The 16,357-nt window shown below is 32.2% G+C and overlaps 1 protein-coding gene across 2 annotated transcripts in view; it reads left to right on the plus strand.

Moving 5' to 3' along the window:
* Positions 1–16,357, plus strand: part of LOC114324296 (transmembrane protein 18) — a 105,477-nt gene that overhangs the window by 14,639 nt on the left and 74,481 nt on the right. For both annotated transcript variants that reach the window (XM_050646283.1, XM_028272104.2), the window contains exons 2-3: positions 5,152–5,269; positions 5,618–5,766. In XM_050646283.1, the coding sequence (XP_050502240.1) occupies positions 5,152–5,269; positions 5,618–5,766 (267 nt within the window). The remainder of the gene's footprint in view (positions 1–5,151; positions 5,270–5,617; positions 5,767–16,357) is intronic.

Consider the following 16,357-nt stretch of genomic DNA (forward strand, 5'->3'; position numbering starts at 1 on the left):
GGTCGTAGAAATTTTTTATTTTTTTATAAATCTTCCTTTCATCTTCAGCAACAATAATCTGTAAGTTAAAAACTCATAGGATGTACAGGGCCGCTTCAGCTCTAAATGTTTATAACGAAATTTGTCCCCTTATTTTCAAACCCAAAAATTAGAGGTTTAAAAATGTTTTACGCATTTATTTACATCAGAATATGAAAATATAACTCTTTAGAAGGAGATTGGATGTTTCACCAACTCTCTACGATTTTTTTTTTCAAAAAGTTATAGCCTTTGACATTTGACCTCTTGGGATAAACAATTTATAATATCTAAGCAACAAATTCATTAATCTGGCTTTACAATTTTTTTTATGTTTGGAATTGAAATATCTTTATTTTAAAGCTTTAAAAAATAAAAAAAATTATTTGTACAATAAATAATGCAATTGTAAACAACGGCCATTTTGGACCTTTCGCAGGCTGTTTTGCAATAACCAATTAACGAAATTAAACTTACCATAGCTCAAATTGTAGGTTTTTTAATTTACTACAACTTTCTATTAAAAAGTTTTTCTCTAAAATCAATATACTAAGCTACAAAATTAACAATCATTAAAAATTGCAAATTTAACAAATGAAAATCGCAATAAAAAAAGGGCACAATATTTTTGGTTACATTTTAGTAGAAGTTATTCCTGGCATCGTCCTTTACAACACCTGATAGGTTTCAAAAATTCCTGAATTATATCACGTTTTTTCACCCACAGCCTGGGGTAAATGTTTTTCTTAACCGATTCTTAAGCCGCGTTGACATGGGTAGTGAATCAGGGGCAAGACGCATACGCATAAATGCTTAAAATTTAGGTTTTTTTAAACGCTTTTCTTTACTTCAATAGTTTGCATCAAATCTTTAGACGTTAATTTGACTGACTTTTCTTCAATGCAAACTTTTCTTCAATGCAAACTTTTCTTCAATGCAAGTGAATGAAAATTTGCAGACATATGCATTCGCGGGAAGAATACACGAATAGTCAATAAAAAAAATTAAAAAAAAAAGCGGTGTTAATGGAAAATGCTTAAATTCTCTTGTTTTTTATAATGTAGAAACTTGAAACTTTTACGGATTGTAGCTAATGGTATGAACTACACATAATTTCACTTTTTACGGTAATTGTTTACGTTATGCTTCATAAATAAACAATAAAGTTTAAAATTTTGAACGCTCATATATTTGTTTATACTTATATAAATCGGCGTTTATTCGTGTCAAATTTCAATACGATACGAAACAAAATTTCAACCAAAACTCGAATTAAAAAAATCGTGTTTTTATCGTAGTCTTAGAAAAACCACCGGTAGAGACGTTTTGTGCTACAATTAACATTAGAATTCGTTTTGTCGTATTAATTAATTAAACGCTTTTCTTTAGTTCAATCGTTTGGGTCAAATCTTTTGACGTTAATTTGACTGCCTTTTCTTCAATACAAATGACTAAAAATTTGCAGACATATGCATTCGCGGGAACAATACACGAATAGTCAATAAAAAAATTTTTTGTTTATTAATTGTTTAAATAAAAAACGATTTTAACAGAAAATTCTCTTGTTTTTTACAATGAAGAAACTTGACAACTTTTACAGATTATAGCTAATTATATGAACTATACATAATTTCACTTTTTACGTTAATTGTTCACGTTATGCTTCATAAATAAACAATAAAGTTTCAATTTTTTTGCCGATTCCGACTACTTTTCATGTTTGTACATCATATGTTTTATACATATTTTGATAAACATGACGATATATTTTGCTTGAAAATGCTTGAAAAGTGTAAGACTAAAAGGTAAAAAATAAAAAGTATAAAAAAAATATTTTTAAGAAACGCTTTTCTTTAGTTACGAGTGACTAAAATTAAACATATAAAAAAAACATCTAAAAAGCAAAAAATAAAAAAAATTGAAAAAATCGTAACACATTCGTTAAAGAAAAGCGTGGGGCGAAAACCGTTTATTCGATGAAGACGCGCCACGCTTTTCTTTGACGAATGTGTTAGATTTTTATCATTTTTTTTTATTTTTTTGCTTTTTAGTTGATTTTTTTTATATGTTTAATTTTAATCACTCGTAACTAAAGAAAAGCGTTTCTTAAAAATATTTTTTTCATGTTTTTTTATTTTATCTATTTTAATAATTCGTTGAGTTTTAAAATTGCAGAATAGTCAGACAATTAAGAAACATTATTAATGACAACATTTGTTGGCGTACTTATGAAGCAAATAATCTCAATTTTTAGGCGGTCAAAAAAAATAGTTAAAGGTTCGGGCCAAAAAATCCAATAAATAAAGATTGTTGTATACATTTACAGTGAGCACGTAAAGGTTGGAATAAATTCAGTTTCTCGAGAATGAACGATTTTGTAAAAAAATCCCGAAACAGGTCAATTTTTATTTTTAAATTGCGACTTTTTGGCATATATATCATACTAGTAACGTCACCCATCTGGACTTGATGACGTCATCTATGATTTTTTAAATGAGAATAGGGGTCGTGTGACAGCTTAGTTGAAAGATTATACAATTCTCTATTCAGTAATATAAACATTAACATAATTATTTATACAGGGCGTCCAAAAAAATTTTTTTGTAATTAAATTTATTGGCATAAAAAGAAGAATCTGTGTAATTTATTTAACTTAAAATACATTTTACTGCTATCAGAAAACAGGAAATAATGTTTATTTGACAAATAAATATTGTTTTTTGTTTAAATTCAATATTAAAGCAGCCACCCAACTTCCTATTGACAGTTTGAACATTTAATTAAAGCGAAAAGCAATGAATATTTTTCAAATAAACATTGTTTTCTGTTTTCTGTTTTCTGAGAGCAGTAAAATGTATTTGGAATTAAATAAATTACATGCATTCTTCTTTTTATGTCAATAAATAAAATTCAAAAAAATTTTTTTGGACAACCTGTATAAATAATTATGTTAATGTTTATATTACTGAATAGAGAATTGAATTACCTTTCAAATGAGCTATCACACGACCCCTATTACCATTTAAAAAAATCATCGATGATGTCATCACGCCCAGGTGGGTGACGTCACTAGTATGATATATATGCCAGCAAGTCGTAATTTAAAAATAAAAATTGACCTGTTTCGGGATTTTTTTCCAAAATAGTCCATTCTCGAGAAAATGAATTTATTCCAACCTTTACGTGCTCACTGTATAACTATCTTCTCATAAATTTTTAGGTAATTTAACATTGTCAGGAAAAAGTACTATAAGTTTACAAATAATAAAAAGGTAAAGTTGCTGAGTGCTGTACTGCGCTCCGTATTCCAAGTGACAAATAGGATTGTTTTGCCTTCGCATTGCAACTGAATAAAAATGGTATACATTTTTATTTTTATTTTACAAATAATAATAAAAAATGCGATTTTAGAAAAACCGGCTATTTTTAAACAGCTGTATCTTCGAATATACTAGATGGATTTTAATTTGAAAATGTCTGTTTGAAAGGTATTTCAAGACCATTTCATCTGCGGCCGGTTTCTAAATTGTTTTCCCCGTTTGGTTAAATTTTAACAATTAGTTGAAAATCATAAAATTTTGAAAGTTTTCTTTTCGCTCTCGTTAACGTATAAAATAAATCGCATTTTTTGCGGTTTTGCAAATTATTTCATCAAAAAGCTGGCATAATAGTAAGAAAAATGAGCCCTTTTATATTAAAAATCGGTCCACTGGTCTCAGAGATGTAGATCTTCAAAATATAGGGTAAAAAAATGCTATTTTTACCCTTTCGAGAGTCAAATATCAGACCCAGGGGCACCTAATAGAGGGGTATGTACGGGTAGTCCAAGGGGTTATAGAAAATGTAAAATGTGAATTTGACTGTGTTGCTACCTCTATATTGTACATATGTATATGCAAAATGCATATTGTATGGCACAATTAAAAGTACAGCTGTTTCGCTACAATGTGCAACTAACATGGAAAATATCTGCCAGTTTAAAATACATCTACACCTATGTTTTAACATGACAAGCAGTGCGACCAACTTAACTAGGTGCTGCGCAGAATGAAATTTCCCACCGTTGGGCCAAGTGTTTTCCATTTTTTTAGTAAAGAAAAAACCCGACATTTCTCATATCCGGACGCCAATCCGGACATGTCTTTCAAATCCGGACTGTCCGGACGAAATCCGGACGTATGGTAACCCTAGGTATAGGCTATTTTTTTAAAAGTACAATATATAAAAAATTTGGCTCATATACACATACAAATATTTTTATAATAATTATACATATGGGCCATTCCACGAACATATGCCTGTTTTGGATTACTTCGACAACGAATATTTTACTGTGCAACATAAGAAGTACGAAAGGAAATAGCGCTAATAATTATTCCAATAAACAACAATGTAATTTGCAATTTACTTTCGTTCTTCTTATTTTGCACAGTAAAATATTCGTTGTCAGGCATATTCAGGCATTCGTTGTCATAAGCCAAAACAGGCGTATGTTCGTGGAATAGGGTATAAACAATACAGTATTGTTTGAAAAGTATGACTGACTATTACTATTTATAGTGTGCATCTCTAGACAGAATCTTCATTTAACTGAAATAAACACGTTATCGATAGTCTTAACTGCGACCTTACTACAATGATAACACTGTTATTGTCTCGAGATTTTAATATGTAAAAGCAAAACTTGTCAACATAAAAGGAGGATAAATTTTGTAAATAAATGATTGAAACATGACAACCGTACATGAATCAGTTGTTTATGACTTATTCCCTGAAATTCCAAGTTTATGATTTTTTGATTCGCCTATCCTAAGGTCATTTAGCTTTTTTCTTTGCATTTGTCATTGACTTCTATTTCTAGGTTCATGTAGGTCAAAGAATAAAATAAAAAAAAAACAATAATAAATAATAAAAAATAATAGATATTTAAAAAATTAAAAAATATATTATTGTAATTGTGAAAATGAGCTAGATATGCGAAAAAATTGATTTTGATTTAAAGAAGAGTTCCACAAAAGAGTGACAATTTGTAATCTCATCACCATGGTAACTTCTTTTTAGTGTTTTACCGCTGAAAGTTCTCCTGCTTTTTGTTTATGGCCAGAAAATGCTTACAGTTATTTTCTGTTGCAGATTGAATGGCGAGATCCATGGTTGATAGCACTGTTCACATTTCACATTTCCATATTTATGATGGCCTTACTTACTAGAAATTACGGGAATTTCCAGGCTCTTCTCTTCTTCTGTTTATGTAAGTACACAACAAATACGAGATACTTTATACTGGGATGGGCATACGTAAGCTAACATCCCCGGAAACGACGCATTAACGAATTCCACCGCTTCTACTGTGTTAAGCGTGCATTAACTAACAAAACATTACCTAGATTACACTAAACCAGCATTTTCCTGGATGGATTGGTAGATGTGAAAACCAACCGTGGCCTCCAAGGTCGCTAGACATTACTCCTATTGATTTTTCAATCTGGGGCATGCTTAAGAATGCCAGCTTACTTATGCCCACCCCTTTATAAAGGAGGGATAAAATTCTCTCGTAGAAGGGTGTACATATCTACCTAATAATACTTTTTATTTTCAGTGCTATTAGTGTATTTTTCTGAAAGTATCAATAAAATGGCGTCGACGAATTGGAAGATATTCTCGCGGCAGCAGTATTTCGACAGTAATGGTCTATTCATATCTGTCGTGTTCTCGATACCAATCCTGTTGAATTGCATCTTGATGGTGGTAAGTTTTTGATCACTTTTTTATGTGCATGAAACCAAAAATGTTGTTCTTTAATATGTTTATTTATCGTATGTTTAAATATAAGACGTCTCCTGGTTTCGTTTTATAATGAAAATATTATTTTCTATTAGTTTTACTTCTAATTGAATCTGCTTACACGGCCACCAAATTCACCACTTTACACAAAATTACTATTTTCAAACTGGACTGCTCCGTTCCGCTCTTAATTACACAGTAAATCTTTTTCCTTCATCAATCTGAGACTCAACCACTCTGTTCTCCCTCCATCTATCTCCTCGCCAATCACAAGCATTTTCTCTGCACATTACATCCCTACTTTCATTTCTTAAGAACAAATAGTGTTGCATACAAGTTTTCTGTCTTGTCAAATTTCCAGGGGATATTAAAATTAAATGTTTACTTATATCCTAGAAAAACCATATATTCTAAAACTAAATAAAATCGTCGTTTCTTTCGAGGAAACCATTTAGAAACAGTTTTCGTTGGAATTTTACCACGCCGGACAGGCAGGAAGTGAGATGCAATTTATAGATCTTCCCTAGCCTTCTGTTTCCAGCATTCGTTTGGTTTGTAAATTGTAGAAACCACGAAGGCGTTACCCGAAAATAATTGGTCTCAATAAAAGTTTTATTTTTAATTTTATTAAAATAAAACTTTCAACTATATGTTTATTTATTTACACTCAAAGAAACAACTTAAAAAAATCACTGCTACAAGGTTAAGAACTTGTTTTTAAGAAGACAACATTGTTGCTAAACAAACACATAAGAAATCTGTAAATCTGAATAATTATACATATCGTTTATGAATGACTGTACAAAAAATATATATCACATGTTTATATACAGGGTGAAATCAGAAAGTCAGGTCAATTTTGTTTTTATGCGTTTCAACTTTCTATGATTTTTTTTGCCTCATTTGAAGTGCATTATTGAAATAAGAGAGAAAAACCTATATAATAAGGTTTTAGCAGTGATACTGACTTTTGTATGGAACGGAACCTTGGAAGCTCAACATAAGGCTGATGAATAAGTTAGAAGCATTTGAACTCTGATGGGAGAATCTTGAAAATACCTTGGACAACCCACACCACCAACGAAAATGTTCCGAGGAGAATAGGTACAGATAGGGAGCTGCTCAAGATTATCTACCTTGGACACTTAATGAGAAACGAAAAATACCGTCTCGCGCAACTTTTCATCCATGGTAAGATTGAGTGGAAACGGGGTCCCGGTAGGCGCCAGATTTCATGGCTTAGAAATATCAGAGACTGAACCGGCCTTGATTGAGAGAGATTTGCCAGTGTAGTCGCTAACCTCCACTAAAGGAAATAGCACCACAAGAAGAAGATTGACTGATGTCAAACACTAACAGGATCAAGTTGACTACAATATTTTAAGTCTACTACAGCCAGTGCAATATCAAGGAGGTTAATATCGTATCGTTCTTCATTACACTATAGTCTTCCAAATACAGTGATAAATGATCAGAGGAGTCTTCCTAGTGTTTATTTTGGCGTTGAAATCACCACCTATTATTAAGAAGTGGCGTGGATGTTCCTTGATTGCATAGGATATTTGGTCGTAGAATATTTGGACCTCTTCGTCTTGTTGTTCTGTAGTAGGGGCGTAAACTTACGATCGTTTGAATATATATTTCGCTTATTTTGATGTTTAGGGTGGTTTAGGTTTAAGTCAGTAATTTTTAAATCAGCATGGAACAGTCATACGATAAGTAAATAAATAAATATTTCATTCTGTATACTGTACCTCTAAAAACACTTAGAAAATAGGTATTAGAAAATAGTTATTTTCCTAACTAGTGCGGAAAGTGATACTTTCACGCACGAGACTGCCGTTGACCCGAACGACGCGATAGCGGAGTTCGGGCAAGCAGTCGAGTGCGGGGAAGACACTTTCCGCATGAGTTAGGAACAATATTTTTTCTAAAGCCGTACGTTTGTAAAAAGCCACAAAAAATAGAGTCACATCAATTTTTATTTAGGAGTGAAAATACACAAGTTAATTCTTTGACAAGATTGTCAAAACCAAACTTTCAATATAATGGGTTACCACGACGACGATATTGGTTTCCATGATGATGATTTAAAACCATTATAATTGTCTACTGATTTGACTTTTAAATATTATGTCAAAAAAATTTTATTTCATCGAATTATTGCGTTAATTTCATTAAAACATGAACACAATAAGATACATTTGAAATAAATTAGTAAATAATATCTAAATATTAGTTTATTGCATGTATTAAAGTATATTATAATGCCGTATTAGGAGGTATTCTACTTTTTCGCACGCAGTGCGAGAATAGTATATTGTGCAACAAGTGCAGAAAGATACTAATTTCTCACGAGTTTGAAAAGTTGCGGTACGAGCGCAAGCGAGTGCCGCAATTCAAACGAGTGAGAAATTATCTTTCTGCACGTGTTTCACACTATACTTTTTCTACAAGCACAGTTTTTCCTAAAAATAAAAATCACAATTTCCAAACGTCGATTAATTATAATAGGTACCTATGTGATAAATTTTAAACTGTATTTAATTAATACCTACTAATCAATTTAAATTCCTTATACCTAAATAAATTGCACAGAAATCAGTTAAAAAATTAATGCACTGCCTTAATTTGTTTAAATTTAAACAATTATTACACATTATTGACATTATATTTATGCAGTCACGAATTTACACAAAACCTACTTCATTCGACGTCTCTTGCACAGGTTGCTAAGTCCTTATTGGTTATTTGATAATTATAAAATGTTTAATAAGAATAAAATTGTAAAATAAAACAGTTGTAACATCCATAATTTAGTTTCTATGCTATAGTTAAATATAATAATTGTCTTATAGGTTATATATTTGTCTAAAGTTTAACCACGGATGTAAACAGAATATAACGTTACTCAGAATGCGGTAGTCCACGGATGTAAACAGAATATAACGTTACTCAGAATGAGGTAGTCAACTGTGCAGAAAAGAACTTTGCGGCACAGAAACGTCACTTTGCGGCACAGAAACGTCACTTTTCTGCACACTAATGTCAAATATCTTATACTGTGAGAAAATATCAAGTTTGCTAACATAAAACCGTGCAGAAAAGTGCACTTTGAATAGTGGTTGTAGAAAAAATAACTTTTTTCTACAACCACTATTCAAAGTGCACTTTTCTGCACGATTTTATGTTAGCAAACTTGATATTTTCTCACAGTATAAGATATTTGACATTAGTGTGCAGAAAAGTGACGTTTCTGTGCCGCAAAGTGACGTTTCTGTGCCGCAAAGTTCTTTTCTGCACAGTTGACTACCTCATTCTGAGTAACGTTATATTCTGTTTACATCCGTGGACTACCGCATTCTGAGTAACGTTATATTCTGTTTACATCCGTGGTTAAACTTTAGACAAATATATAACCTATAAGACAATTATTATATTTAACTATAGCATAGAAACTAAATTATGGATGTTACAACTGTTTTATTTTACAATTTTATTCTTATTAAACATTTTATAATTATCAAATAACCAATAACGATTTAGCAACCTGTGCAAGAGACGTCGAATGAAGTAGGTTTTGTGTAAATCCGTGACTGCATAAATATAATGTCAATAATGTGTAATAATTGTTTAAATTTAAACAAATTAAGGCAGTGCATTAATTTTTTAACTGATTTCTGTGCAATTTATTTAGGTATAAGGAATTTAAATTGATTAGTAGGTATTAATTAAATACAGTTTAAAATTTATCACATAGGTACCTATTATAATTAATCGTCGTTTGGAAATTGTGATTTTTATTTTTAGGAAAAACTGTGCTTGTAGAAAAAGTATAGTGTGAAACACGTGCAGAAAGGTAATTTCTCACTCGTTTGAATTGCGGCACTCGCTTGCGCTCGTACCGCAATTTTTCAAACTCGTGAGAAATTAGTACCTTTCTGCACTTGTTGCACAATATACTATTACGCACGCCGTGCGGAAAAGTGCAACTTTCGGAAACGAAATGCGTGCTAGAAAGTGGCTGTTTAAGCACGGCCGTAGAAAAAAATATTTCTCCTTACTAAAACAATGTTATTATACAGGGTGTAACAAAAATACAGGTCATAAATTTAATCACATATTCTGGGACCAAAAATAATTCGATTGAACCTAATTTACCTTAGTACAAATGAGCACATAAAAAAAGTTACAGCCCTTTGAAGTTACAAAATGAAAATCGATTTTTCCAATATATCGAAAACTGTTAGAGATCTTTTATTGAAAATAGGCATATGGTATTCTTATGGTAGTAGTATCTTAAGAAAAAAATATAGTGAAATTTGGACACCCAATAAAAATTTTATGGGGGTTTTGTTCCTTTAGACCCCCCAAACTTTTGTGTACGTTCCAATTTAATTATTATTGTAGTACCATTAGTTAAACACAATGTTTTAAAAGCTTTTTTGCCTCTTAGTACTTTTTCGAAAAATCAGTTTTTATCGAGATATTTTGAATATTTGTCAAATCCACCACATATTTGTATATGGCTAAGTACGATTATGTAGACTTGGTAATATGTAATATGAAAATTTATTTATGATTTACATTTTTAGGTATATTTTGAACCATATTAAAAAAGAAACCACATCTCGATAAAAGGTGCCTTATCGAAAAAATACAAAGAGCCAAAAAAGTTTTAAAAACAATGTGTTTAACTAATGGTACCGCAGTAATAGTTTAATTGGAACGTACACAAACATTTGGGGGGTTTAAAGGAACAAAACCCCCATAAGATTTTTATGTTAACATATTAAAAAAGAGGCCGCAACTCGATAACAACTGCCTAATCAAAAAAATACTAAGAGGCAAAAAAGTTTTAAAAATATTGAATTTAACTAATGGTACCACAATAATAATTTAATTGGAACGTACACATAAGTTTTGGGGGCTTTAAGGGAACAAAACCCCTATACAATTTTTATAGGGTGCACAAATTTCACTATAATTATTTTTTAAGATGTTCCTGCCATAAGAATGCCACATGTCCATTTTCAATAAAAAATCTCTAGTAGTTTTCGATATATTCAAAAAAATCGATTTTCATTTTATAACTTCAAAGGGCTGTAACTTTTTTTATGTGCATATTTGTACTAAGGTAAGTTAGGTTCATTCGAACTATTTTTGGTCCAATAATATGTGATTTAATTTATGACCTGTATTTTCGTTACACCCTGTAGTTTGACTATAATAATGACTTTGAAATGTTTGATTGTCAAATAAAATATGAATATTTTTAAGCGTAAACCTATCGTAACGTTTTTTGATAAACAAAAATTTCAAATTCCAATTACTACAGACATGAACTTTAGATCTTACAATTTTAGAATTAGTAGCAATTTTGTTACGGACGACCTTGGGCGTCTTGAAACAAAATAAACGGATCTCGGCTGTATGATTAAATAGCACTACCTTCTCTTCCCTCGTAATAATTGATAATTTTCAATTGAGATAACATCACTTGGTTAATCGAATTGTTTAACTCGTTTATTAATATTTTAATATGTACCTATGTTTATTTATAGCATTTTTCTAAATATTATTAAGGAAGAGATAAGATCCCACAAATTTTAAATCTGTAACATGTTTTTGAGGAAAATGATGCAATAGTATACTTCAGCGTTCTTTAATTGATTATTCTTCCAGTGCCATATTAGGTTCCCCTTCCTCTTAGCTTTCTATCGTCCATTTTTGGATAAATGCCTCTGCCATCGATCTCTATCCTAAGCAACATACTTCCAATTAATTCCCCTAACGTTCGAGACTGCGTATTTCTGTCCAACGTGATTGTTCTTGAGCCTGACACGTGCTTCCTTTCAATTCCTCTGCAGCCCTCGATTTGACCTTTTAATGTAAGGTGAAGGATTCTGATTGTAAAAAACTTGATAGAGAAGTCGGCGGAATACAAAAAACCATTGGCACTGATATTCGTGGACTACGAGAAAGCGTTCGATACCATAAACCAGCAGAAAATGCTAAAAGCGTTGACAGAATGCCGAATAGACCATCGCTACAGTAACATGATAAAATATATCTACCACAATGCAACGGCTAGCATAAGACTCTCTGATCAACAAACTAATAAATTATGTATGCAGCGAGGAGTACGGCAAGGAGACACCATCTCAACAAAGCTGTTCACAACCCTTTTAGAACACACTTTTAAGAGCAAACAGTAGCGATCAAAAGGTAGCAACAAACGCGTTCCAAGATAACTAAATAAAATATTGAAAAAAGGAGCCTGTACCGCCATTAAGAATGACAAAAAATACACTTTCTTCAAATAAACTTTTTTATCCCGTGCCTAGAATTTGTGTCACATTATGGTGGCTCCTGTCTTCTGAGCCACCCTGGATACTTAGGGGTGGTTACCCCGACTATGAGGGTTGATGTAGTAAATATCGTTCGTTGTTAATACATTTATTTACACGTTAAATATATCACAGAAAGTAACTGGTGGTATAGTATTTACTTGAAATCGATGTTACCCCCTGGAATCTCAACTGCTAATTGATTTTTCTGTTCTCGTAAAAATATAATTAAAGTCTATTATTGTTTATTTACTGTTTTGGTAAGCCAAGGTGAACGTGATTCAAAAGTGCTGACTGTTAATAAACACCCACTGAATATTATTGCAACTCGACCTTGTATCAAATACTAGCATGCATCGATGCAAAAACTAGGTTAATCGTATTTATTAAAAACAAACATTACCACGGGCATTTAATTATTAAAAGGTTTATTTTTAATATGATGTTTACTGAGATGCTGTGTATCCCAATTCAACATTGGAACTACTAAAAATCGATTTTTTTTATAACAAGAAATCGAACGTCACTGACTTGGCAACATTTCGCGCCTATGTGTATAAAAATTATTGTTTTTGATAGTATAAACGTCACTGTCAGTGTCGAATTACCGACGCACTGTTGCCTCACTTTTGAAAGTTCGCAGAACTTTCTCAATCGTGGACCGCGTTTGTTGCTACCTGTTGATCGCTACTGTGTACTCTTAAGAAGGCAGATCTGAACGAATATGGTATCAATATAAATTGGGAGAAGCTCAGTCATTTGAGATTTCGCAGATGACATCGTCCTTATAGCCGATCGTATGGATGATGCAATAATAATGTTGAACAAGTTATATCACGCTTCCTTAGAAGTCGGACTAAAGATTAACATCAACAAGACGCAAATAATGATTAATCTGGTGCTAAATCGTAATATTGTTGTTGATGGAATGGATATTGAGCAGACTGCATCTTATAAGTACTTGGGACATGAAATTCGGTTGGGACGAGATAACCAGACGTGCGAACTCCCACGTCGCATAGGATTAGCCTGGACAGCGTTTGGTAAACTGAGCTATGTATTTAAATCGGACTCACCCATATGCCTGAAAAGGAAAATCTTTGACCAGTGTGTATTGCCTGTACTCACTTATGGAGCGGAAACATTAAAGGTCGCCTCATATTATAATGCACGTCGCGTTTTCGGCACGTAGCGTTTCGTTTGCGAAAAATATAATTTAATGGTTTTTAAATTGAACCATTCATATTGTGCGTATAAGACACGTAACGTAGCGTATAAGACACGTTACGTCTGCGTTCGGTTCATTCGAAAACAATATTTTTCGGATGTTGACAGCTACGGGTCGTTTTCCCCTCGTTGTTTATTTAGGTATTTCTTTGAATTTAATACAGAGTATTTAGACCGGTCAGTATCGTCGCCCTCGCTAGCGAAATTATTCCTATTCGATTTTTTGCACAAATTTACTCAAAGAGAGGTTCTTATAACATATCCACAGGGTGCCAGGCGGTGCCGTGGTCGAAAAATTGTTTAAACAATCTTTTTTAAACAAATTCACAAAAATATTTTTTCATTCGGGCAATATTTTTTTAGATAATTTGGGTAATTCTGAGCAAAAAAGGTTTCTTGTCATTTTTCTCTAAAGTTGCGAAAATGGCTATTTCCAAGGCTTAATAACTCGATTAAAAATTATTATTATGAATTTCAATAAGTGACCAAATCAAGTTTCAAACAACTTCTTCAAGGTCCTGAAGAGATTTTTGTCATTATTTTATTACAAAGCTGTTATTTTTAACTATTAACTATTACCGCTACAGCCCAACTGTATCGTCGCCCTCGTTAGCGAAATTAGATTTTTTTGCACAAACTTACTCAAAAAGAGGTCCTTATAACACATCAACAGGGTTCCGGGCGGTGCCGTGGTCTAAAAATTGTTTAAACAATTTTTCTTAAACAAATTCACAAAAATAATTTTTTATTAATGATTTAATTAAACCCAAATTAATAATAATTTGAGTTATTCTGGGCAAAAAAGGTCTCTTGTGATTTTTCTCTAAAATTGATTGTTGTCGAGTTATATGGCCATTTCCGCATTTTTGCAAGATACGTTTTTTGCTAAGAATAACCCAAATTATCTAAAAAAAAAATCGTTCGTAATGAAAAAATTATTTTTGTGAATTTGTTTAATAAGAATTGTTAAAACAATTTTTTGACAAGGGCACCGCCCGGCACCCTGTGGATGTGTTTGTTATAAGGACTCTTTTTGAGTAAGTTTGTGCAAAAAAATCTAATCGAAATAGTTTCGCTAACGGGGGCGACGATACAGTTGGACTATAGCGCTAATTGTTAATAACTAAAAATAACAGCTTTGTAGTAAAATAATGACAAAAATCTCTTTGGGACCTTGAAGAAGGGGTTTGAAACTTTGGTCACTTATTGAAATTCATAATAATACTTTTAACCGAGTTATTAAGCCTTGAAAATGGCCTTTTCGCATTTTTCAAATTTTTAATCGCATGTAACTCGACAACAATCAATTTTAGAGAAAAATTACAAGAGACCTTTTTTGCCCAGAATGACCCAGTTTATCTAAAAAAATATTGCTCGAAATGAAAAAAATATTTTTGTGAATTTGTTTAAAAAAAATGTTTAAACAATTTTTCGACCACGGTACCGCCCGGCACCTTGTGGATATGTTATAAGGACTTCTTTTTGAGTAAGTTTGTTTAAAAATATCGAATCGGAATAATTTCGCTAGCCGGGGCGACGATACTGCCTGGTCTAATTTAAAAAGTAGTTTTCGAGGCAATTTGTCATGTAAACATGTGTTGTGACAATAAACACATCTGCACCGCACCAAACTGAAACCAACGTAAACGTTCTATGTATGATAATGTGAATGGGCAGTCCGATTGCCGGTCTGCAAACGCTACGTGCCGAAAACGCGACGTGCATTATAATATGACGCGACCTTAAAGGTCGCCGCATATTATAATGCACGTCGCGTTTTCGGCACGTAGCGTTTCGTTTGCGAAAAATATAATTTAATGGTTTTTAAATTGAACCATTCATATTGTACGTATAAGACACGTAACGTAGCGTATAAGACACGTTACGTCTGCGTTCGGTTCATTCGAAAACAATATTTTTCGGATGTTGACAGCTACGGGTCGTTTTCCCCTCGTTGTTTATTTAGGTATTTCTTTGAATTTGATACAGAGTATTTAGACTGGTCAGTATCGTCGCCCTCGTTAGCGAAATTATTCCGATTCGATTTTTTGCACAAATTTACTCAAAGAGAGGTTCTTATAACATATCCACAGGGTGCCAGGCGGTGCCGTGGTCGAAAAATTGTTTAAACAATCTTTTTTAAACAAATTCACAAAAATATTTTTTCATTCGAGCAATACTCTTTTTAGATAATTTGGGTAATTCTGAGCGAAAAAGGTTTCTTGTCATTTTTCTCTAAAATTGCGAAAATGACTATTTTCAAAGCTTAATAACTCCATTAAAAATTATTATTATGAATTTCAATAAGTGACCAAATCAAGTTTCAAACAACTTCTTCAAGGTCCTGAAGAGATTTTTGTCATTATTTTATTACAAAGCTGTTATTTTTAACTATTAACAATTACCGCTATAGTCCAACTGTATCGTCGCCCCCGTTAGCGAAATTAGATTTTTTTGCACAAACTTACTCAAAAAGAGGTCCTTATAACACATCAACAGGGTTCCGGGCGGTGCCGTGGTCTAAAAATTGTTTAAACAATTTTTGTTAAACAAATTCACAAAAACAATTTTTTATTAATAATTTAATTAAACCCAAATTAATAATAATTTGAGTTATTCTGGGCAAAAAAGGTCTCTTGTGATTTTTCTCTAAAATTGATTGTTGTCGAGTTGTATGGCCATTTCCGTACTTTTCAAATTTTAAATCGCGTAAACTCGACAACAATCAATTTTAGAGAAAAATCACAAGATACCTTTTTTGCTAAGAATAACCCAAATTATTTAAAAAAATTCGTAAAATCGTTCGTAGTGAAAGAATTATTTTTGTGAATTTCTTTAACAAAAATTGTTAAAACAATTTGTTGACAACGGCACCGCCCGGCACCCTATGGATATGTTATAAGGACCTCTTTTTGAGTAAGTTTGTTTAAAAATATCGAATCAGAATAATTTCGCTAGCCGGGGCGACGTTACTGCCC

Source organism: Diabrotica virgifera, chromosome 3, assembly GCF_917563875.1.
Source record: "Diabrotica virgifera virgifera chromosome 3, PGI_DIABVI_V3a".
NCBI lineage: Eukaryota > Metazoa > Arthropoda > Insecta > Coleoptera > Chrysomelidae > Diabrotica > Diabrotica virgifera.